The 26,455-nt window shown below is 38.6% G+C and overlaps 1 protein-coding gene across 2 annotated transcripts in view; it reads right to left on the bottom strand.

Moving 5' to 3' along the window:
* CCDC14 (coiled-coil domain containing 14) overlaps window positions 1-22,262 on the bottom strand; it is a 38,856-nt gene extending 16,594 nt beyond the window's left edge. Inside the window, exons 1-9 of one of the 2 annotated variants that reach the window (XM_058555935.1) lie at window positions 22,077-22,262; window positions 15,951-16,006; window positions 15,324-15,396; window positions 15,002-15,071; window positions 14,787-14,909; window positions 6,988-7,224; window positions 6,782-6,876; window positions 5,400-5,898; window positions 3,320-3,461 (exon numbers count right to left, since the gene is read on the bottom strand). In XM_058555935.1, coding sequence (XP_058411918.1) covers window positions 3,320-3,461; window positions 5,400-5,898; window positions 6,782-6,876; window positions 6,988-7,224; window positions 14,787-14,909; window positions 15,002-15,071; window positions 15,324-15,396; window positions 15,951-16,006; window positions 22,077-22,250 — 1,469 coding nt within the window. In that variant the 5' untranslated portion in view covers window positions 22,251-22,262. Of the gene's footprint in view, window positions 1-3,319; window positions 3,462-5,399; window positions 5,899-6,781; window positions 6,877-6,987; window positions 7,225-8,165; window positions 8,442-14,786; window positions 14,910-15,001; window positions 15,072-15,323; window positions 15,397-15,950; window positions 16,007-22,076 lie in introns of those variants that run through there. The other variant, XM_058555936.1, reaches the window with a different exon arrangement.
* Between the last annotated feature and the right edge of the window lie 4,193 nt (window positions 22,263-26,455).

Genomic DNA, 26,455 nt, shown 5'->3' on the forward strand with positions numbered 1-26,455 from the left:
TTTTCCTGGGTTTTCTTTGGAAGATTTGTCTTGTGACATTTCTTCTTGACCTACCTTTGTTTCTTCTGTCAGTTTGTTTATTTTGAATGTTATGCAAAGATCTGTCCTATGAATGCTTTCTTCCCATAGCTTTTATGACATCACTCTCTCCCAGTTTTCTTGCTACTTCCCTACTTGTTCCTTCTCAGATTTCTTTCACAGGCTCCTCTTCCTGTGTTCCTTCCTTAAAAAGCTTATTCTCCAGCAATTCTCCCCTGGCTGTGCTCACACTCTATACATTCTTGGTGAATGTACCACTTACACGCCGATAACAAATCACTTGCTTTTAATCACCATTGTCTCCAGTGCCTACAACGTGCCAAACGTCTAGTAAAAGCTCGATAAAAACGTGTTCATGAGTGACTCCCAAGTCTGCCTCTCTATCCTGAATCTTGTTCCTGTGCTCCACTTATACCATACACATCTCCAGATGGTCCAACAGACACATTCAGCACGTCTAAATCTTAACTCACTGGCTCTCTCATGACATTTTCCAACTCAAAAATAAAATGAAATAAAAAACAAATAAACAGTCTATTCTTCCTCTAGTAGTTCCATCTGGAAGAATTATGTTACCATCTGTCAAATTATCAAGCCAAAAGACTGAATGCCATCCCTGGCTCCTCCCACTCACTCTCATTTCATTTTTATGTTCTGCATGAGTACGTAATGGTCTTGTATTTGAGTCTAATGTCAGGAAGTGATCACAAATTCTAACTTGCCCTATAAATATTAAGGAGCTCTCTCACTCGATGGTTCTTAACTGGAAGTAATAACCCCCCAACCCTCATCCAGGAACTTTGGGAATTCGCCAGGACTTTTGGCGGTTACAATGAATGGGGCACTACAGACATTTTGTGGGTAGGGAGGAACCAGGAAGGCTAAACGTTGAGCACAGTGTTAGGAGTCCCAAATAAAAAGTGTCTAGCTGAAAATGCCAAAAATGCCCAAATGTCATAGAAACAATGTACCTAGCTATTTTTTTTTTTTTTGAGCCACAAGATGGCAATAAACTCCAAGAAAGTCCTGAAAGATCACTTTTCTGGCTAAAAAGAAACATGTAGTTTCTAAATATCCAAACAGGAAAAAAATTTTTTTGATTGAAAATGCTGAAAAATACTTTTGAAGGAGCCCATGCATTCCAAGTTTCATTTATAATGGAGATTATAGATGATTCTTTCCAAATAAAGATTACCAAAGAGGCACAAAAATTCCTACACCTCTGCTGGAAACTTCATTCTGCTAAAAAGAGCACATCTCACAAATTCTTTATTTTTCAATAATTTCATTTTTAGAAGGTCACGTAAACAGTGGCAATAGTATGACGTATAATCTTTGTCCTCTAAGGACATAGAGCCAAAGAACTCTGGTGCCAAATCTGAAGAATTAGGTTAGAAATCAAACTAACGTCTTTTTAAAAAATTAAAAACAAGCAGTGACCAATAAAGTAGTACACCTCATTTTCTTGAGTGGCTTATAAATTAGCTCCTAAAGCAATTCTAAAATGTTCTGAGGAAAGGAAATAAATAAGAACCACTGATATTTCCCATGGTCACAATGTTAAAATAGATAATATTCTGAGACTAAGTCCTAGTATGCTTATTTAAGAAGCCAATTATTTGACAGTCATACCTTTAAAAATATGCTTGTTTATTTCAAATAACTTACAGCATATTCTTTTGTTCTATAAAATACACCTAAATATTGAAGTATAATTAAGTTACTTTCCACTTCCTAGCAATGTAGAAGCGTAGAAATTAAGATCATTGCACTCTAAAATCAAACTGCCCGGGTTTGAGTCTGGTCTCTGTCACTTCTCATGTATGTGACCTTGGACAAGTTACATAACCTGTCTGTGCTTTGGTTTCCTCATCGGTTAATGAGAATAACATAATACCTACCTCACAGAGCTGTTGTGAGAATTTAAAGGGATGAGACATAGAAAGGACAATAGCCTGGCACATAAAAACATTCAATTAATGTTAGTAGTATTACTGGCTGTTACCACTACTATTATTTATACTTGGTTTTGATTTTGAAAAACTACTGTTATTATAGGGATCCCTCAGGTCAGGACCGAAGGCAGTATTATTAGAATTTAAACCCAGCAACCCCAGCTTATATCACAGTATCTAAAGACTAATGATCTTTATAGAAATAATCCTAAACAAGTAAATCTCACTAGGTGTCATGCTTTTGAAGGCTCCAGATCCATAATTTTAAGCTACTCTCCAACTAGGAATCCAATTTTTATTGCTTTCCAGTTTCTTGAAAATGTTTGTGCAGGTCCTATCTGGTACAATGTCTACAGCTCATGCAACTGTTAACACCCTCTCAGGGCACACTCACACTGCAGTGCTGCAGAAACACTGAAAATATGCTCTAACTCTCTGCAAACTACACTGATAGATGCTGGGTGGTGGCCTTGGTGGTCATCACTGAAACATTCAAAGTGAAGACAGTACTGATAATATATGAGTGATTTCTATATTTCAAGATTAGACCTCTGGTTTACATCTTTCCTAAACAAATTAAGACTATAATTCCAACATAACTTAAGATGGCCAAAAAAAAACCACTAAGAATTCAAATGAGTTTTTTCTACGTCTGAGTGTGGTGGGGCTACTGGTGCTTACCCATATTAGGTTCTTCTCTCCTTCCAGGTGTATGGGAAGTATGGGAAAATGTCACGTCCCAGGTCTTTATATTAGGCAGGGCCATATGCCTCATTCTAGCCTACAGAATACAAGCAGAAGTGAGACTGTCTCTTCTGGGCTGGGACATGTAAGAGTGGGTGTGCCATATCCACCTTCTCTCTTTCCTGAAATACACATATTGAGACAGTGGCCTCATAAGATGGCGGGACCCTAAATCCTGAGTCATAGGACAAAAGAGAGCCTCTGATGACCCGTGTTGGTCTTGGCGTGAGGGAGAAATAAACTTCTCCTGTGGTAGGACACTGAGATTGTGGAGTTTGTTACTGCAGCATAGCCTAGACTAGCCTGATAGCCTGAGGTACTTCATTTTCCTCTCTCTACACTACAAACCAAACGACAACAGAGGCAAAAAAGGTGAGAGAAAATATGTACTAGTGGGCAGATGTAATGGAAGAGTTGGAGAATGCTGGCAATGTTTGGAAAATGGAGAAGAAAAAGTAGAAACACAGTAAGACAGTAAATCTGTTTTCGTTATGGAGTCCTAGATGTCTCATTTGGCACCTTTGTTCTGGCCATGGGCCACCTGTGTATAGAGACAAAAAAATTCAAACAGGAATTCTTACCTACGTAACTGGGCATTTTCACTTCTTAGTGGTTGCATGGCCAGTGCTATTTCAACTTGAATATTTGTGTTTTCACTTATTGCTGGAAGCAGAGATATACACACCTCCAATTCTGTTACCAACCTCTGAAGTTCTGAATCCTCTGTAAAATGCAGAAGAAACGAGTAAAAACTATATGTAAATTGTTTTTGGATAAGACTATTCATGTGTATTACAAAAAAGAAAACTTTTCAGATATGCGCATACTTGCTATAAATAAGCTCAACTCAATTATTTATAAATACACAAATCCAATTTCTCCTTTCCCGCTGCCTGCATTTGCTTATTCAGAAGAATTCTAAAGAAACTAAATTCAGTAAACTAAAGATTCATCTTAAATCACAGGGTTAATGGTGATTTTTTTCAGTTAAAGAGTCTAGTAGGAAGATAGTTTACACATATCTCTTAGTTCACATTACCAACGGATGACTGGACTGCTAAAGGGTTTCATATAATTGATTACAGTATTAACATTTACACCACAACCTTTGATCTTGGCATAAGCAAATAATTCAATTTAGGTGATTCAGTTTGGCAAAATATTGAGGGAGGGTCTACTAAGATAAGGTTTTATGATTTAAATTTATAAAGTAGATTTAACACCACCAGCCACACCTCATTTGATGTTGCATCAAGCACAGCACCATTTCTGTTATCAATCGTGGGGTGTGGACGGTTCTGAAGGTGGTAAACAGACACAGGGGAAGATGGATTTTAGATCTTTTGTCCTTTTATTTTTGTCCCCTCATTTCTATTCAAATTTTCTGTGGACTGAAAACATCTAATAATTATAATATTAACTGTCTGATACCCAAAAGAGGTAGAAAGCATATTCTAAGTTACAAAAATGTACTACTCCCACAGGTATTTTAACACCCTGATGAAAAATACCTGCACACAGAAAACGACTGTGCCCAACTGCCGAGCAGCCCTCTACCAGTCCTCTGTAGAGTGGTTTTGCTCACAAGCGTTGGAGGCACAGACCTCGGCTCCACCATTTTCTAGCCATATAACCTTAGTCAGATTACTTAACCCTTGAAACCTAGACTTCTTCATGGTTAAATGGAGATAACAGCAGTATCTCATAGGGTTGCTGAGAGGATTAAATGAGATACTGTTTTCCAAGCCTCAGTTTCCTCATCTGTAAAATGGGGGCAATATCAGTACCTCACAGCGTTGCTGTGAGGATTAAATGAGATAACGAACATAAAACACTTGGCACAGTGCCTGGCACATGGTAAATATTTAATAAATGATAGCTAATATTGTTACTATGATTATTATTGTTACCAAGATGGAGTATTTGGTTAAGAGAACAGTAATAAGTTGAAGGTCTGAAAACACAACGATTTTAATATATTAAACCTTTGGATTAATAGAGCTGTATTCCTTTAGATACATTTTAAAATTTGGTATTTCTTTTTGTCAGTCTGCAAATATTAGGTATTCAATCAGTGCTTCCACAAGCACTGTTGTTTTCAAAGGTGACAAATCTGCAACTCACTCCAAGCAAAAGCCATTATTTAGAATATACACACACAATGAAAACAAATGAATACAACCTGGCTCAAATGTCTCATAACTCTTTTTTTGGTGGGGAAGATTAGTTAACATTCTGAGCTAACACCTGAGCTAACATCTGTTGCCAATCCTCCTCTTTTTGTTGAGAAAGACTGGCCCTGAGCTAACATCTGTGCTCATCTGCCTCTGTTTTATGTGGGACACCTGCCACAGTATGGCTTGATAAGCGGTGCATACGTCCGCGCCCGGGGAACCAAACCTGTGAACCCCAGGCCACCAAAACAGAGCGCGCGAACTTAACCACTACGCCACCGGGCTGTCCCCAACATTTTTCTTGATTTAATAAAAAAATTCCAAAAGTAAAATGAAAAGGGTTAAAAAAAGGTTTGGGTTACTTCTGCAAATATACCACAAACTCCAGGTCTATTATTCTAAATTTAAATAATGCCTAAATACTATGATGCTGCTCTTCAGCATTAACACCATGCTACAGAAAATTATGAAGACAGGGCTCATCTACCTTGTTCTGCTATCAGGGCTTTGAGCTCTCCCAACAAATACTTGATAGTTCTAACTTTTTCAGCACTCTGGTTCACATTCTTTGCCTTCTGCTCATTCTTTATTCTTGAATCCCGCACATGGATGTTCAAATCCTTTCCTTCACTTGTGACCTCTCCAATTTGTTCTTTGGCACATTTTTCTTCATTAGTGGCCAAGAAAGCTGGCTGTAATAGAGTGAGGCTTCGGTGTGTCTGACTGTCCGGATGAGAATGCAACAGATTCATGTATGTTTGGAAACACTTCAGTAGGTCTGGTTCCTTAGAAACTCCTTGTTGTGGCAGAATCCCATTAGCAAGACCCAGCTGCTGAAATGTTGGAATAGCTGGCGTGTCAGTTTTGGGCAGGTTACATGGAACTCCAAGACTGGTTCTGAAGGAATTGCTTAGAACATCAGCACAGTTCACAGAAATTGTTTTACCTTGTGATGCAAACTGGTTGTCACCACCAGTCTGAACCTCCTAAAGAAAGAAAAAAACAAGTTAAGCCCTCAAAAATGTGACTACTGACTTGTAGGCACTAACTATAATAAACTCAAACTGGAAGTATAAGAAAATGACTTTTGCAGGATGGAGCTATAGATTACCAGTGAGTAAGCTGGATTTCCCCTTGGCACAGTATTCTAGTTTTTTACAGCTTAATTAGTTCACTCTGCAATATGGGAACATTATAAAGCCATGACTAAAATAGTTTGTTTACAAATATCACACATGGTTTAAAGGCATCAAAAATTAGTCCACTTTGGTACTAAAACACTCCTCCACTTTGGGAAATTGCATTGTAAGAAAATAAACTCAAGCATAATAAAAAGCTTTTGCACAAACATATTTACAGAAATGTTATGGTAGTAAAAAACTGACTGCTACTTAAATGTCTAACCATAAGGGAGTAGTTGCACAGAATGGTATATCCACCAAATAGAGCATTAACAACTTATTAAAAATTTACAAAAGGTATATATTAATTGAGAAGCATGTTTACAATAAAATGTTAAGTGAAAAAAGCGGTATATAAAACTCTATCAAATTTAATTATGAATATATTTTAAAAAGAAAGCAAATGATGAGAAAGTGCTCTATCAATGTGTTAATAGCAACTGGGCTTGGGTGATGGAAATGGGTGATTTCTTTTTTCTGCTGATTTCTTCCCATTTTCCCTCCTTACCATTGTCCTTAATAAAAATGTAAAACTTTTTTAATAAAAAATAACTTGAAAAAAATAATTGGTCTTTACATCTTAGGGCATTAAGATACAATTAGTAAATTCAATTTTCTCTCTTATGATGACAAATTTCTAAAAGTAATTTCTAAATAATTACTTGTATAGTATATAAACTGTACCCACAGAATGAACCACTGGAGGGCAGGGTGGCTGCTGAGGTAACCGGACTGGGGTGGAGGTAGATAAGCCGTAATTGGAATGTACAGTTGCCTGAGATTCTAAAAGGTAAGAGGGAGAAAAGGTCATTCACATCTCATCCTGCTTATACAATAACCAAGCAACTTAATTAGAGCTTATATTCACGCTTTCTAAACATCATTCATACTAACCAGAATCAGACATAGTGTGGCAAGGAACAGTAGAAATTCCATTAGCATTATTCTTTGAAGCCAAGTGATTCATCAGTGACATCTGAGTCTGCACATGCTCACAGAGGGCTTGGTATATTATGGGCGAATACATTCTATAATGATCTTGCAATGACCAGTTTTGTGGGACATCTGATGAGTCTCTTTCACTTTCAGCAGAAGCTTCATTAGGTATCTGTTTCTTATTATCTGAAGATACTAATACAGAAGAAGGAAAAAAAGTTCTTGAAGTATGACCCTTCAAAAACTTTTACCATTAGATATTAGGGAAAAAAAGGACTCTCAGAAGTAGCTCAATGCATCACATACTTTACAGAAGGGCTTTACCACTGTCACCCCCTAAAGAAAATCACCTCAAATTCTTTTTTTAAAGTAGGGAATGAACTAAGTAAGTTCTCCAGTCAAAAATGATCTATATTGCGGCCGGCCCAGTGGCACAGCGGTTAAGTGCTCGCGCTCGACTTCGGTAGCCCGGGGTTCGCAGGTTCGGATCCTTGGCGCAAACTGACCCACCGCTTGTCAAGCCATGCTGTGGTAGCGTCCCATATAAAGTTGAGGTGGATGGGCACAAATGTTAGCCCAGGGCCAATCTTCCTCAGCAAAAAGAGGAGGATTGGCAGCAGATGTTAGCTCAGGGCTGATCTTCCTCACACACGCACACGCACACAAAAAATTATCTATACTACGTCTTTAAAATCTCTATTAGAATGCTATTTGTAAAATCTCTCCTTCAATTATAAGACCCCTCTTAGAGGTGTTATTTCTCGCTAAAATCCAATAAAAACTCTTTCACCTTGCTCCTTGTCCAGTTCATACTCTTGGGGGAAAATGAAATGAGAAAGACAGAATACTGTGTAACAATTCTGATGCTTTGATTGTGTTAAAAAAAAAAAAATCAGAGCTTTGAGAGCAAGAATAAGAGTTAACTTAATCTACACATTGGGCCCTCAAACAAAATCTTAACCTGGCATTTCAAGTCTCCAAAGCCTTACCACGACCTACTTTTCCAACCATCTTCCCATCACCCCCAACTCAAATTTTTCACTCGTCAGGCCAATTTAGACACTCAAGTTTTTCTCATCTTCCTATAACATTCCTAATGATGAACCATTCCTTCCAATTCAATTCTACCCACTCACCAAGGCTCATCTGAAGGCTTCCCTCTTCCATGAAGCCTTTCCCAATCACCTTAGTCCAGCGACTGCTCTTCACCATCCCAGAGCACATACTGTACACAAATCATCTCTCACTTGCATATTGCACTACATTGCTTCTCTTTCATTCTCTTGTCTATCTGACTAAACTATAAGCTTCTTTAGGCATGACTGTATCTTATACTTCATTATTGTCTCCCATAGAGTCTCGTATTAATCTACAAAGTAGTACAAAGTAGAAACCTGGTATTAATAAACTATTACATGAAAAACAAAGTTTCCTACATAGCACTACTCTATAGATCAGTATTAAAATCGATTTCCCTGTCTAATAAGATCCTCTTCCCAAATGTTTTTTAAAGACTATTAATAGAAATGAAAGTGTTCTTGGTAGATCACAGGTTATTACGATACACAATTAGTTTAGAAAAATATATAGCTTTTGACAGTACTTACTAAAGCTAAACATACATTCTATGACACAGCAATTGTACTCCCAGGTATACACCTACCAGATATGTGGGTTGTCTACTAAAAGATGGGTACAAGAATGTTCACAATAGTTTTTATTTCAGTAGTCAAAAACTGAAAACACCCAAATAGCCATAAATAGTGGAAATGGATAAGTTGTGGTATACTCATGATGGAAAATTACACAGCTATGGAAAAGAACACATTACTGATATACTCAACTACCTACATGAACTTACCAGACATAATGTTGTATGAAACATATCAGACACAAGACTACAGCATGTACAGTTGCATTTATATGAAGTTCAAAAACAGGTAAACTATCCAAAGGAGATAGAAGTCAGTAAAGCGGTTATTCGAGGATGAGGGGGTAAGTGGTGGTGAGGATACTGATGGGCCAGGTGCCTGGTAGGGTGCTGAAAATGTTCTATATTTTCATCTGGGTGGTGACTATATGGGTGTATACATATGCAAAAATTTATTGAGATTTATGCACTTGCTTTATGAAAGTTATTCCTTGTTTAAAAATTGAAAACAGTTACATTTTTAAAAATGGTATGGAAAGCCCCAAATATAAATTAATATTTGATTACAAAAATGGTTAGAGATATTAGATGCTTCATTGACTCAGGGTATGCTTCCTTTTGAGATGATTTATTCCTATGAACATACTTCCCAGGTCTGAATACAAGCTCTAACAGTCATCAGCTGAGTAACTTTTGGCAAATTACTTAACCTCTCTTGGTTCCTCTTCCTCATCAGAAAAATGATGATAATAAGAGTATCACCTACTTCATAAGATTGTTGTGAGAAGTAAACGAGATAACACTTGTAAACTATCAACGTCTATTACATAGTAAGAACTCAATAAATGTTATATCTATCACCAAATGGCTGCAAAGTCTTAAGACAGACAAGTAAATATTTCATATTCACAAATCTTCCCATCTGATATCAATGATTTATCTCTAAGCATGTCCCCTCTGAGATGATTAAAACCCAAAGCAATAACGGTTCTTCATCACTAACTGAATAGATGACCTACAACAAAGTGGTTAGTAAACATTTCTGTAAAAAAAAAATTATTTCTTATTAGAAATACAATTTTATAGATCAGATGGAAAAGTATCCTCTAAAATATTTTAACTTTGAAATCTGAAATGATGGGGGGGTGAGATCATAGTTAGCCCGTGGCTGTCCAGCACATAGCTCTTCCTTTTCTCCTGATTCCTGGGTCTCTCTTCTGCTCTTAGATTTCCTTCGGCCCCATATAAGACAAGAATTGTCTGGTTTGAGGAATTCTCAGATTTCACATTCACAGGTCCCAGGCCTTGGCTCTCATTCACCTTTTCAAGGAGTGGTTTTCACAATCTCTAATAAAGCTGAGCTACAATATTACACCTCTGCCAGCAGATGTCATTATCCAACATAAATCAATAAACTTCAAAGATATTTCTTGAAAATCAAAGCCTTAGAATTCAAATGACGTACTTTGCTCCTTTATTAACTCAGTTCATATGAAACTCTACTGATAACGTTGAAGATTTGTATTTAAGAGACAAAATCCTAAAGTAAATTATCCAAGACAAGTTAAAAATCACAAATGGATAGCAAAGAAAAATTACATTTATAGTACTACTATACAATTTTAAAATTAAAAAACCAACCATCACCACCACCAACAAAATGAGCCTGTCACTACACAAATACAAATGAAGTATATTTTCTTGCTCTTATTCATTATACCAAAGCACCCTACATGAAAATTTTACCTAGTAGATTAGGATGGCAATGTCTAATTGGTGTCAGTTGATAACTAGAATTCATAAAAGGGATGTATTCATTTACTCAGTCCACAAAACTTTCTTCAGTCCTTGAATTCTAGCTGCTGTACAGCGCTGCTGCTTGGATGTACGAGCATTGTCTGATAGGTAAGAGTAATTCCTGCACCCAGATATGGAACAAACATCTACTGCAGGTAAGAGCGGCTGGATGCCTATTATAATTTGAAATATGTAAAAGAACACTTGGCCTTGATGGGGGTAATCAACGTTCAAAATACTCTGCTTGTAGTGGTTTATTTCCCCAAGGTGAGGGCAGCAATATATGTATGTTACTGAAAGCAGAGTCCTGTGCCCATAGCATTCAACACAGTTATCAAATGTAAAAAGTTGCTTATTTAAAAAATGTCTTCTCTTTAAATGTAAGGAGCACTCTCAAGTAAGTTCAATGCACTTCTGAAACTGCCTCTCTGCCTCCTTACTCCCAGCATGCATCAAGGTGGGCGGGCTCAGCTCCATAGAAACTCAGTGATCAGGCAGGTCCCAGACAGAAACTGCATAAGGAGACCACGCCGCAGAAGATGGTTAACATAAAATAGGAAGATAATGTAAGTTAAAATTAAAACGATACACAGATACTAGTCAACATGCTGTAACAGATTCCTTAAAGTTCTATTTATGATTACCTCACTTGTGGAGAGATGGAAAAGAGAGCAAATGCTGAGCGTCATTTTGTTTATTGTTGAGCACTGTGATAAGAGAGCAAAAACCTTGTACTGGTTAATGCTGCCAACCACACACAACAAAAGATGATCCCTTCTAGACAGAGCTACAGTTTGGTAAACTAAAAAAGATCGAGTAATTAAACCAAAAGGAAGGAGGCTTCTGCCTCTAATGAGTCAATCTTGAGAATAAATAGTCAACGAGAACTAATTTCTAATACTGCAACCCTAAAGGAGATTGTCCTGTGGGAAGTAGGTCTTTCCTTCTGATGATGAAAGTGTAGGGGAAAGGACGATAAGAATATTGTATACTGATCGCAGGCCAGAACTGCTGATCTGACTCTAATCCAAATAAGAATTTAATGCTAGGGACCCAGAATGCCAGATGTCTCTCATCTCCTCCAAATCCATCCTCCAGTCGTCTCCACCCTGCTCTCCCTGGGATGCTGTTCTATACGGATTACATTGTTAAGAGAGAGTCCTTCATGGGTCTCTTCTGCTGCTGCATGTCTTGCTGGGTATACCAAGAAAGTAAGGCCTTGACCTTACCTCTTTACCTGGGCCACTTCTCAGGGTTGTGTTGGTAATGAGCAACCTTGAGGGATAAGGTAATGTTTCCCCCTGAGACAAGTACAAGCTTACTTACTGCTTGCTACCAAAGTGATGGATTCCCCAAATCAATGTTTCTCAGCTGAAACTTAAACCTACAGCATGGGGCTGGCCCGGCGGCTTAGCGGTTAAGTGCGCGCGCTCTGCTACTGGCGGCCGGGGTTCGGATCCCAGGTGCGCACTGATGCACTGCTTCTCTGGCCATGCTGAGGCCGCATCCCACATGCAGCAACTGGAAGGATGTGCAACTATGACATACAACTATCTACTGGGGCTTTGGGGAAGGAAAAAAAAGGAGGAGGATTGGCAATAAATGTTAGCTCAGAGCCAGTCTTCCTCAGCAAAAAGAGGAGGATTAGCATGGATGTTAGCTCAGGGCTGATCTCCCTTACCAAAAAAAAAAAAAAAAACCTACAGCATGCATAGCATCCATCCATCTGGGTCCACCACATCACCCCATGGGAATTGGTGGCAAGAGGGAACCAACACAAATATGCTATGTACATACTGCTTGCTGTGCCACGAGTAATAAAGTCCTTTGTCTTTGACCCAGGAGTCTTAGGTCTGCTGCCAGCATCCACAACATAGTAAGGCTAACTTAGTAGCTTGCAAGAATAAAAATCAAATGCCAGGCCTGATATACATTAATAAAGCTCCAATTGGGTCCAATCCAAGGGGAGTCTTGGCATTATCAAGGAAAGAGAAAAGAATGAAGTCAGAGTACTTATTCCCAGCTCCCTGTCTGTGAGGCCACCTTGGGCTGGCTTTGTTCCTTAAATGAAGCTCATTGCTCTTCTCATGGCGGCCTACTCTACACAACAGTATCTCTTTCTGAGTCCCAGTAACCTCTCCCTGGCCTCATCCCTTAAGGCCTAGGGATGATAACAGCTCTGCCACTGGCACTAGCACTGGGGTAGCACAATCCCTTGTGGAGTCCCTATATCCCACTCACACCTTTGTAATGAGTTCCTTTGTAAATAAACCCTCCTTGAATTATCTTAATTTGGGTGTTGCCATCTGTTTCCTATTGGAACTCGAACTAACAAGCAGTTAAGCTGGAATCCAACAGGTTGCTACCACGGCACCATTGTCAGCCACATACATTCCAATGAGAGTTCCTTAAGGAAGGGTGCCCTGGACAAGAAACAGCCTGCCTTGGGAAAAGAAGTAGGAGACTGGAGGAATAGGCAGTCGGTGCTACGACTCCTTTCTTTGTCCACTGCGCCCCAATAAATAGGCCCCTGCTTTAAGAGTTCAGACCAGGGGTTAGCACACTTTTTCTTAAAAGGCTAGAGATGAAATATTTTAAGCTTAGCAGTCCAGATGGTCTCTGTCACAACTACTCAACTCTGCCCTTGGAGCACAGAAGCAGCCACAGAAAATACATAAGTGAGTTAGCATGGCTGTGCTCTGATAAAACTTCATTGAAAAAATAAATAAAATAACCAAACTATTTATAAAATAAAACTAGCTGTAGTATGCTGACCCCTGGTTTAACCAATTTTGTCCAATAGAAATATAGTGCAAGCCATATATGCAATTTGAAGTTTTCTAGTAGCCATATTAAAAGTAAAAAGAAATAAGTAAAATTAATTTTCATAATGTTTTATTCAAATCAATATGTCCAAAATATTAACATTTCAACATGTAATTAATGTAAAAAATTGAGATATTTTATTTTTTGTGTTAAATCTTCTAAATCTAGTGTGTATTTTACACAAAGCACATCTCAATCTGGATGCCAAATTTTCATCAGAAATACCTGATCTGTATTTAGATTTAATATAATTTACAGTTGAAAAAGTAGATTCACATACCCAAGTTATTCCAAACATATTTAAAAGTTTTCTAATAAGTGGATCAAGTATCAGTTTTCAAATTCAAATTTAAATTAAAAAACATTTACAATTCAGCTCCTTGGTTGTACTGGCCATATTTCAAGTGCTCAATGGCCACATGTGGCTAGTGACTACCATCTCGGACAGTGTAGGTCAAGATAACATGAGGCTAAATGTGACTAGCCTCCAAGATGGGTTAGTAGGTTGTTTCCTCTGCCTTAGTTCTCTGACTCAAGACTATCTGGAACACCAGCCTCTAGTCCTATGAATGCTCTACTCTCATTTTCTCAGCCTCTTTGCCCAGATCCTGATCTCTTAATATCCAGGGCTACTGCCGTAGATGATTTTCTAGATTTCACCCCTTGCCTAAGCTGAATCGAAGCATGCACTGCTATGCTAACTCTTTTGGCCCACTTGACCTGTGGAACTAGCTAGTCCCACTCTCGTCCATCTGAATTCCCACCATGGATTTTTTCATCTCCATTGTAGGCTATCTTGTTCTATAGGCCTCCAAGGGACAACATAATCAAAACTTGCTTATTCTAAACTTTTGCTGAATTATTTATTTATATAAATTATTATTTAGTTATTATATTACTGCTGAATTACATAAGTGTTTGCTGAATTACTACACTTAATTAAGTCAGCAAGTCAACTGTGAAAGTGTAAAATGTCCTTGACTACATTCACCCTCAATCAGTGGCAGGCCCTCTTTCCTTATGTATCTATCCAACTTGGAATTTTACCTTCTTATATACTGTGTATTCTAACTGTGCAGCTCAGAAAGTTGAGCTACAGAAACCACTTAGGATATTTACATATAAAATAATTTTAAAACAATAAGTAAACACATGAAACCCAACCAATTTTTATTATCTATGGAAACAAGTGGCAGGGAGAGCAAAGATAACACTATATACCTCTCAAATGTCATTCTGAGTTTGAATCTTTTCTTCTACAAAACACAGACAGTCAGTTTCTTCTACATTTCTTCTTGGGAAAGTGATAGTGAACAAAGTACTCAGTGATAAGAAGCTGAATAGAAAAAGAGAAACTCAAGCATGCACACACCTGAATAATTAGTATACTATTAAAACGAAAGACCAACTGCACAATCTTGATAACTTATCAAAACCCTCAGAATTAAGTATTATATTTAATTAAATAAGAGAAAAAACTTACAAATTTCTTTCCAGACTACTGAAGGAACAGTATGTTTTCCATGTCCTTTCTTTTTAGATCCATATCTTTTGCCTTCTAAAGGTCTGGGATTATATCTGTTTTCTGAATATGCTATTTCTGAACCTATTAATAATTCAAACAAAAATTCATTAGCATTGAGAGAACCACTTAATTGAGAAAAGGTGATCAGCAAAGAAGCATTTAAAAAATAAAACCTGAATCTTCATTTCTCAAAATGTCCCGCAGCAAAGAAGCACAACCATCAAGCCCCTGTATGGTTTCAGTCTGTAAGGAGAAAGTCATTTAGAAATTTGCATATAAAATTTTAATGCAGGAAAAAAATAAATTATGTAGTTTTAAAATTTCTTTATTTAGAAGTAATTTATTATTGGTAGAAAACATGTTTTAAAGCAAAAGGCCTTCATACTTCCTTAGGGCAATTAATACGGTACCTTTGAATTTTTATTCCCACTTCTTAGCTTTTACCTTTAGATTAATTAAAATACTGTATATCATACCTATTCAGTTTAATCTTACCTGACTTTCCGAATCAGAATGGATGGGATAGCCAGATTCTGCATTACAACGTGATAGCTTTCTTAAATGGATCCTATAAAACAAGTTTGTTAAAATCTTTACATACAATTCAATAAGTTTTTTCCAAAATATATTGTAAATAGTCATTTTCTTTCCAGCAAAGTTTGAATAATAAAGCCTGTCCAGGGGCCAGCCCCGTGGCTTAGCGGTTAAGTGCGCTTGCTCCGCTACTGGCGGCGTGGGGTTCGGATCCCGGGTGCGCCCCGACGCACCACTTCTCCGGCCATGCTCAGGCCGCGTCCCACATACGGCAACTAGAGGGATGTGCAGCTATGACATACAACTATCTACTGGGGCTTTGGGGGAAAAAATAAATAAATAAATATATGAAAAAAAGAAAGCCTGTCCAACCATATATAAGATGGATTTATATAGGACCTTATGAAGATTGTAAAGTCTATTAAACATTAAAATGATCAACATGGGTAGATATGGAAGGTTTCTCCCCAGAGTTTTGTGAAGGTAGAGACGCATCTAGTTTTTGGGATAGACAAAATTCAGTTCAGCCCAAAGACCTGAAAAATCTCTTGAGATTTCCTGAAGTTGTAAACTTCTTTAAGTACTTACCCTTTCTTTCCATTTGTTAATTTAGCAGGTCCAGTGTGCTTTCCTGAAGATAACACCTATGACATAATGCATTATATTATAGTAGATACACAAATATTTTTCTACTATATTCTCAGTATGCTGTCTTGACAAAACCTGAAATGTTGTTTCCTTTCTTTTTTTTTTATTGTGGTAAAACATACATAAAATTTACCATTTTAGCCATTTTTAAGTACACAGTTCTGTGGCATTAAATACATTCACATTGTTGTGCAACCATCACCACCATCCATCTCCAGAACTTTTTTCCACCTTCAGAAACTGAAACTGTACCTATTAAACAATAACTTCCCATCCCTTCCTCCCTCTAGCCTCTGGCAACTACCCTTCTACTTTCTGTCTGTATGAATTGGACTACTCTAGGAAGCTCATATAAGCGGAATCATACAGTATTTGTCCTTTTGTGTCTGGCTTGTTTCACTTAGCATAATATCTTCAAGGTTCATCCATGTTGTAGCATGTGTTAAAATTTCCTTCTTTTTTAAGGCTGAATAATATTCCATTTTATGTAGGTACCATGTTATTAGTTTTTTATAAATATGATACATCCTAAAAATCCACAATTACAACTGAACTCATAAATAATTTGTTCTATATGAAACATCAAGAAAACAACACATATATTTGTTCCTTAAGTCTATTTAAGCTGAAAATGAAGTTGAGATTTTATTTTAACGAGAAGTACCTACTACAGTAAGTTTGGACTATACTCATTCACTAAACATGTTGGACATTCCACCAAATTCTTCAAAACAGATAAGTTAATTCAAGATATAGAACAGAGTTCATAACTCTGCTTCTATTTATTCACATTCCTGAGAATGCTTGACAAGACCAGCACATGAGAACTCCACTATTCCTCTTCATCTACATCTTGTTCTTTCAAGCTTTCTTTTTAAACTCATATAGCAATGTTTTTTTTTTTATTTTACTTTAAAAGTAGCATAAGTGGGCTACCTTTTGTGTAGAAGAAAGAAAAAAATACACATTTGCTTTTACATGCATCCAATGTCTTGTGAGTTACACAAGAAACAGTTCATTGTAGTTGCCTCAGAGGAGGGAAACAGAATTTGGGGGACAGAGCATGAAGGGAGACTTTCCATGGTATACCTTTTTCTATCTTAATAACTTTATATCAGATACATACAATCTCTATTCAAAATATAATGTTAAATAGACATGGTTAAATTCCCTCATCACGCCTTCATTTCTCCCTTCAGGTCCAGTCACTGTTGGCAGTTACATTTATGATTTTTCTTGACATGTTTATATATTTCATCCCAAGACAGCTTTGAGCAGTAAGTATTAAACTTTCTGGAGTTATACAACATTGATTATTTGCTTGAATAAGTACTCCTTCCTTCTAAGAATGCTGAGAATACATTTAAAATATTGTGTTGGCAGAGGGGCCGGCCCGGTGGCGCAAGCTGTTAGGTGCGCGTGCTCCGCTGCGGCGGCCCGGGGTTCGCCGGTTCGGATCCCGGGTGTGCACCGACGCACTGCTTGGCAGGCCATGCTGTGGCGGTGTCCCATATAAAGTGGAGGAAGATGGGCATGGATGTTAGCCCAGGGCCAGTATTCCTCAGGGAAAAAAAAAAAAAAAAGAGGAGGCTTGGCAGATGTTAGCACAGGGCTGATCTCCTTCACAAAAATAAAAAAAATTGTGTTGGCAGAGTTATACTTCCCCTTGAGATAATGTGGATTATGATGGAGTCACGAAGCATTTCCATCAATGTTGTAGGAAATAAGTCAATGTTGTAGGAAATAAGATCCCAGATCCCATGTAATGGAGCTCCACTGGTCCCTGAATGACACTCTAAGGGTCTTTCTCTTCAGTGTATCTATGTTGGTGTCCTGGCCAGAACCATCACAAAAATCCAAACTAGGGTGCTGCTAACTCCAAAAGCAATTATTATCTTTCAAAATTAAAAAAAAAAAAAGTATACTGTCTGAAATAAATATATGGCATAATTATAAGATTATATATACTATTTCTCCAAAAAATATACACATGAAGAGATATCACACAAAATCAGATAAAGAAAATTACCCAGGGGCCGGCCTGGTGGTGTAGTGGTTAAGTTCGTGTGCTTTGCTTCAGCAGCCCGGGTGCGGACAGATGCACGGCTTATCAAGCCATGCTGTGGCAGCGTCGCATATACAGTAGAGGAAGATGGGCATGGATGTTAGCCCAGGGCCAATCTTCCTCAGCAAAAAAGAGGAGGACTGGCAACAGATGTTAGCTCAGGGCTAATCTTTCTCAAAAAAAAAAAATACCCAGGATAAAAACGCCCTGCAACAGTAACTGTCATATTGGCACATTTCCTTCAAATATTTTTGTACTTTTTATTTTGAAATATTAGTACAAAGAACTGTATACACTTCACCCAGAGTCCCCAACTATTGACATTTTACTACATTTGCCATGTTCTCTCTCAAAATATATATTTTTTAATTTATTTCAGTATATATATATACACATATATACTCAAAATAGTATTACTGTTTTGTCTGAACCATTTCAGAGTAAGTTACAGACATGTTTCCCCTTTACATTTAAATATTTACTACTAAATATTTCCTAAGAACAAGGTCACTGTCTCATATAACCAAAGTATAATTATCAAAATCAGGAAATTAACATTGATACCATACTATAATCTAATCTACAGACCTTATTCACATTTTGCCAATTATCTCAATACTGTCCTTTAGAGAAAAAAATCCTGGTCCCTGTCCAATCCAGGATCTATGTTGCATTAAGTTGTCATATCCCTTTAGTCTCCTTTAATCTGGAAAATTCCTCAGGTTGCCATTCACTGTCTTTTACAACCTTGACATGTTTAAAGAGTACAGAGAGTTATTTTGGTAGAATGTCCCTCTAGACATTTAGACTTGTTTGATGTTTCCTCACAACTAGATTCAGGTTGTGCATTTTTGACAGAAATACCACAAAAGGAATGTCGTGTCCTTTTCAACACAATATGAGTAGGCATGTATCAGTCTGTCCCATCACTGGTGATGTAAACTCTGATTAAGAATGGCGCTTGCCAGGTTTTTCACTGTAAGGTTACTATTTATATCTTTGTAAATACTAAGCATTTGTGGAGAGATACTTGAGATGATGCAGACATCCTATTCATCAAACGTTCACCCAGTAGTTTTAGCATCCATTGATGATTCTTGCCTTAATCAATTGCTTGTCAAATGGTGATGTTTCTAACTTACATCATTCCTTCTACATTTATTAGTTGGCATTCAACTTTAGTGAAGCACTGTTCTTCCTTCATTTGTTAGTATGGACCCATTGATTCCTATTTTATTCAATGGGTTATGATCTATTATTATCATTATTTATTGTGACACTCAAATTGTCCCCGATTCTGTCAGTAGGAGTGTCTTCAAACTGGCTCCTGTATCATTTTAACATGTCCTCATTTTTTGACTATACCTTGCTTTCTGCAACAAGGTGCTCCAGGCTTACCTTTTTTTTTCCACTGTGATAAGAACACTTAACATGAGATCTACCCTTCTGACAAATTTTTAAGCATACAATACAGTATTGTTAACTATAGGCATGTTGTAGACCTCCAAAACTTATTCATCTTGCATAACTGAAAATTTATACTCATTGAATAGCAACTCCCCATTTCCCCCTCCCTCCAGCCCCTAGAAACTATCATTCTACTCTCTGCTTAATTGAGTTTGACTATTTTAGACCACTTAAGTGGAATGATGCAATATTTGTCCTTCTGTGACTGGCTTATTTCACTTAGCACAATATCCTGAAGGTTTATCTATGTTGCATATGGCAGGATTTCTTTCTTTTTAAGGCTGAATAATATTCCATTGTGTGTATATAGTGTATTTTCTTTATCCATTCATAGATCAATGGACATTTAGGTTGTTTCCATATCTTGGCTATTGTGAATAATGCTATAACAAACATGGGAGTGAAGTATCTCTTCAAGACCCTGTTTTTAATTCTTTTGGATAAATACCCAAAACGGGATGGCTGGATCACATGGTAGCTCTATTTTTAATTTTTGGGGGAAACTTCAGTTTTTCATAGTGGCTGCACCCTTTTACATTCCCATCAACAGTATACAAGAGTTCCAATATCTGCACATCCTCACCAACTCTTGTTATTTTCTGTTTTTTTGATAATAGCCATCCTAACAGTTGTGAGGATGTTAGCTCACTGTGGTTTTGACTTGCATCTCTCTGATGATTAGTGATGCTGAGCATTTTTGTGTACCTGTTGGCCAACTGTATGTCGTCTTTGGAGAAATGTCTATTCAACTCCTTTGCCCATTTTTTAATCTGGTTATTGGGCTTTTTGCTATTGAGCTGTAGGAGTTCTTTATATAGTCTGGATATTAACCCTTTATTGGACACACAGTTTACAAATTTTTTCCCATTCTGTAAGTTGCATTTTCACCCTAATTGTTTCCTTTGCTGTGCAGAGCTTTTCATTTTGATGTATCCAGGCTCATCTTATAATTTCCCTGCCTCAGCCCTGGAGTTGACCATCTGTCCAAGAAGCCATAGTTCCTTTTAGTGGACAATGGTATTTAGAAACCAAGATCTAGACACCAGATGTGCTCTTTGCTACTGGGGCTTCCAATCTATGTTCATATGGATTATTTATTTTTAAGGGGACCAAATTTTGTTGCACATTTATGCCAAGTGTGAGACAGATGTTTTACCAGGTTCTCTCATTTAATCTCCCCAATTCTTTGAGGCAGAATTTTATACATATTTATACCTATTTCATAGATAAGGGAAAGGAGTCTCAGAGAAGTAAAAAGTATTTTGCTTACTATCGCACCACAGTAGTGGCAGAATTGGAATTTAAATCTATGACTACAGAAACCACATTTTTCCCCCTTGCCCAGATTCTGAGTTCATTCAATAAAAGAGAAAGATCTATAAGGGGTGGGCTGGTCTGGAAATACTCATGAAGAAAGTCTTGAGCCAGGTCTTGAAAGAAAGTGTAAAATTCACATTAATGGGGAAGACAGCATTACAGATGAGTTGATAAATGAAGGAAGACCAAAAATAGGGTGGATATATTTAAGGAGGTGTAAGATCACTCTAAGAGGAGGGTCTGGATGAGGAATAGTTGATTCATTACCTGAAAAATCTACTCTATGCCAGGTGCTGTCCTAGGCCTCGAAAACAGAAATAAATTGTGTAGTAGCAGAGGTAGGTAGATTAGCAACGTCTCTAGCCTGAAAAGTGGGTTGATAAAGGTTAGTACGGGCCACAAAAGGGGCACCCTAACAATGGGGATGCGAGACTGCTAGGCAAGGCTTCCAGATGCAGCCCGTGAGCTGAGGGGCAGGAGATGCAAAGTGGAAACGTCAGGCATAGAAGGGCATTTCACGCAGAACAGACAGCGCGAAGGCACGGACGCACGCGAGGGCGCGGGGCGGCCAGGGCACTGCAGAACAACCCCAACTGGGCCGGGTGTTACCGGAATGGCGGCGGGGGCTGGTAAGGCATGCACGGGCCGGAACGAAAATTGGCTGCGTTGACAGGCCAAAGAAATGAGATTTTTATCTTGAAAAAGAAGTGTTCCAGCGTCGGATTTTAAACAGAAAAGAGAATCATTTGGTTACAACGAGGGGCGTGCCTCTGAGAGGGGTGAGGCTAAAGGCAGGGACACTAACTGGGAGACCTTGTTTTACTGGTAGTAAAACACCAGCAATCGTGACGGCAGATCAGCTATTAGCGGTACTCGGTGGAAGAGCCGAGAACCTGGATTTGAGTCAACGACGTAGTGAGGCTCGGAGAGGTTAAGTCAGCCGACCCAGCGCGGAGGCTGGCCTCGAACCCGGGCCCCACGTCAAAGCCAGCGCTCTAGGACTACACCGATTAACACACAATACACCCACGGACGGGGCGGCTGTGTTAGGATGATCAGATTAGCTGTGCCCCCACTTCCCTTTCCCAGCATTTTTAACGCGGCCGCGTTGTCTTTGTTTTTATTTTTTTCAAACGGTTCTGCACTTTTCCCGCCCCGAGAGCGCCCTCAGTCCCTCTCCAGCCCCTCAGTGGACGCCTCAGGCCCGCAGCCCTCACCTGGCCCGGTCGAGATCCGGACCTGACCATCTCTCGCAGCCGCAAGCAAGCCCAGACTGAGGGAAGCAAAGCCGCACGGTAAAAGGAATTAACCGCCGCGGACTCTCGCCCCACTTTGGCCCGCCCCCCGAGCTTCCGCTTCCGGAAAGAAGCCCGCCGAACGCCGCGCCTCATATTCTCCGGCGCGCCGCCGAGGCCTCTCCGGTTCTCCCAGCCCGGCGCCCTGGGCTTGCGCAATAGACCCTTCCCGGCCCCGGCCCGTCACACAGGGCGAGGGTGGCAGAAGCGCACAGAACGTGAGCGGGGCGGGGCGGGGCCAGGAGAGGCCGGGCGGGGCGGGAAGGCGGGGCCGGGGGCGGGGCCGGGCGTCCGGGCGCTGGGCTGAGAGGAGCGGGGTTGTTGAACCCCTGAAGGAACTGAGTTCATGGTGCTGTTGCGAGTGCGTCTGGTGGAGGACAGCTGCTCTCCATCTGCTGGGGGAAGTGGCGACAGGGACCCTCCGGGGCCAGAGGAAGGGCCTGGAGTAGACGGCGGATAGGTTTCAGAAGGAATTGCACTTGGCTCTTGGGTTTTGGCTCTGTATTTTTAGTTGTGTTTTGTATGCCGTTTTGAATGTTCTTGATAATCAATAAAAATCAATCCTCCGTCTCGTTATCTTTGAGTAATTCTGATGGCAATTTCAAAATTATTCCCTGTGGCCCCTCAGAATGGTGCTCCTTAGTTGGGATTTTGGTTTTACTTCCATGCATAGTGGTTTACTCGACTGAAGAGGTAATTACTATTAATAAAGAATGACAGTATTCTTACCATTGGCATGCTGCGCGAATTTTAATGGGAATTAGTCTGGTTTTTAAGGCAGTGAGTTTTGGGTTAATGTTTTAAATCAAGTTGGAGAGAAAATAAATTAATCAATTGATTCCATTTTTTTAAGACACAATTAAAATAAAAACCCAGAAAGTAAAAGCTGTGCACCAATATATTGCACACTCATACTGAGTGATTTTGGGGAGCTAGGTATTTAATAAATTTAGCTTTGAATTACGTTAGACTGTGAAAACCTCTCCCCTCCTTCCTCATCTCTTTCCTATAATACATGTTTAACATAGTCACCTGAGATAACAAGTTTTTGTCTTAGTCGATTCGATTTTTAAAAACAGATACTGATTTTTCTTAATACATGCTCATTTTAGAAAATATAAATAAGCAAGAAATAAAAATCACACGGAATCCCACTACACAAGGGATACCAATCTTAACAGTTTGGTGCATTCCCTTCTAGACTTTTTCCAACTGAGTATATATGTATAAATACATTACAACAATATGATACATATTACTGTAACGTGCGTGTTCTCTTAATATCTCATCAGCATTGTTTCTCATTAATCTACAATTACAAATTGGCTTCCTGGTGTTTCATTTCCCTACTGTTTGGAATTTTATGTTCTTCCTCTCCCTTTTTTTGTTGTTTGGCTGAAATTTTTTTTTCCCTTTTTTTTTTTAAGATAATAGCTCCTGGGCTTGTTTTTCAAATTTTTTATTGTGGTAAAATACACAAAACATAAAATTTACCATCTTAACCATTTTTAAGTGTACAATTCAATGGTATTAAATACATTCATAACTTTGTGCAACCATCACCACCATCCATCTCCAGAACTCTTTTCATCTTGTAAAGCTAAAACTCTATACCCATTAAACACTAACTCCCCATTCTGCCTCCTTTTAGTCTGTGTCAATCACCATTCTACTTTCTGTCTCTATGATTTTGACTACTCTAAGTACCTCATATAAGTGGAATCATACACTGTTTGTCCTTTTGTGACTGGCTTATTTCGCTTGTCTTCAAGGTTCATCTATGTTGTAGCAGGTGTCAAAATTTCCTTCTTTTTAAAGGCTAAATAATATTCCATCATATGTATATAGCGCATTTAGTTTATCCATTTTTCTGTTGACGGACACTTGGATTGCTTCCATGTTTTAGCTATTGTGAATATTGCTGCTATAAACACGGATGTGTCAGTATCTCTTCCAGACTCGGCTTTCAATTCTTTTGGGTATATACCCAGAATTGCTGGATCATACAGTAATTCTATTTTTAATTTTTTGAGGAACCATCATATTTTCCACGATGGCTGTACCGTTTTACATTCCCACCAACAGTGTGCAAGGGTTCCAATATCTCCACATCCTTGCCAACACTTGTTATTTTTTTTTTGATAGTAGCCATTCTAATGGGTGTAATGTGGTATCTCATTGTAATTTTGATTTGCATTTCCCTAATATTTCCCAACATCAGTAGTGATGTTGAATGTATTTTCAGTGCTTATTGGCCATTTGTATTTCTTTGAAGAAATGTCTATTCGAGTCCTTTGCCCATTTTTTTTTTTTAGTGAGGAGATCAGCCCTGAGCTAACATCCGCCAATCCTCCTCTTTTTTTGCTGAGGAAGACGGCCCTGGGCTAGCATCGGTGCCTATCTTCCTCCACTTTATATGGGACGCCGCCACAGCATGGCTTACCAAGCAGTGCGTCGGTGCGCGCCTGGGATCTGAACCAGCGAAGCCCGGGCCGCCGCAGCGGAGCGCGCGCACCCAACCGCTTGCGCCACCGGGCCGGCCCCTCTTTGCCCATTTTTTAATTGGGTTGTTTGTATTTTTGTTGTGGAGTTTTAGGAGTTCTCTACATGTTCTGAATATTAATCTCTTATTAGATATGTAATTTGCAAATATTTTCTCCCATTCTGTGGGTTTCCTTTTTACTCTGTTCATATTATCTTTTTTTTTTTTTTCATGAGGAAGATCAGCCCTGAGCTAACATCATGCCAATCCTCCTCTTTTTGCTGAAGAAGACCGGCCCTGAGCTAACATCTATTGCCATTCCTCCTCCTTTTTTTCCCTTTTTCTCCCCAAAGCCCCAGTAGATAGTTGTATGTCATAGTTGCACATCCTTCTAGTTGCTGTATGTAGTACGTCACCTCAGCACGGCCAGACAGGTTGTACGTCCGTGCCCGCCTGGATCCGAACCCGGGCCTCCAGTAGCAGAGCGCGCGCACTTAACTGCTATGCCACGGGGCTGGCCTCGATATTATCTTTTAATGTACAGAAGTTTTTTATTTTCATAAAGTTTCCATTGCCCATTTTTTCTTTTGTTGCCTGTGTCTTTGGTGTCATATCCAAGAAATTGTTGGCAAATCCAATGCCATGAAGCTTTTGCCCTATGGTTTCTTCTAAGATTTCCGTAGTTTTAAGTTTTACATTTAGGTCTTTGATCCATTTTTAATTTTTGTGTGTGGTGTTAGGTAAGGGTCCAACTTCATTCTTTTGCATGTGGATATCCAATTCACCTAGCATCATTTGTTGAAAAGACTGTCCTTTCCCCAAAGAATAGTCTTTGCACCCTTGTCAAAAATCATTTGACCATATATGTGAGGGTTATTTCTGGGCTTTCTATCTATTCCATAGGTCTATATGTCTGCCTCTATGCCAGTTTTTATGCCACACTGTTTTGTATTACGCTAGCTTTGTAGTAAGTTTGAAATCAGGAAGTATGAATCCGCCAGCTTGGTTCGTTTCTTTCAAGACTGTTTCGGCTCTTCAGGGTCCTTTGAGATTCCATAGGAATTTCGGGATAAGTTTTTCTATCTCTGTAAAAAGCATCACTGGGATTAAACTGTAAATCACTTTGCATAGTATTGACATCTTAACAATATTAAATATTTCAATCTGTGAACATGGGATGTGTTTGCATTTATTTGTCTTTAATTTCTTTTATCATTGTTTTGAAGTTTTCATTGTGTAAGTCTTTCACCTCCTTGGTTAAGTTAATTCCTAAGTATTTTATTCTTTTTGATGCTATTGTAAATGGAATTGTTTTCTTAATTTCTTTTTCAGATTGTTCATTGCTAGCTGTATAGAAATGCAACTAATTTTTATGTGTTGACTTTGTATCCTGTTCCTTTGTTGAATTCATTTATTAGTTCTAACAGTTTTTTGGTGGAATCTTTAGGGTTTTCTACATATAAGATCATATAATCTGTGAACAAAGATAATTTTACTTCTTACTTTCCAATTTGAATGTCTTTTATTTCTTTTTCTTGCTTATTTGCTCTGGCTAGAACTTCCAGTACTATGTTGAATAGGAGTGGTGAAAGTGGGCATTCTTGCCATGTTCCTGATCTTAGAGGAAAAGCTTTCAGTCTTTCACCATCGAGTATGATGTTCACTGTGGGGTTCTTATATATGGCTTTTAATATGTTGAAATAATTTCCTTCTATTCCTAGTTTGTTGAGTGTTTTTATCATGAAAGGATGCTGTATTTTGTCAAATGCTTTTCTGCATCAACTGAGATGATCATGTGGTTTTTTTCCTTCATTCTGTT

Source organism: Diceros bicornis, chromosome 15 (genome assembly GCF_020826845.1).
Source record: "Diceros bicornis minor isolate mBicDic1 chromosome 15, mDicBic1.mat.cur, whole genome shotgun sequence".
Lineage (NCBI taxonomy): Eukaryota > Metazoa > Chordata > Mammalia > Perissodactyla > Rhinocerotidae > Diceros > Diceros bicornis.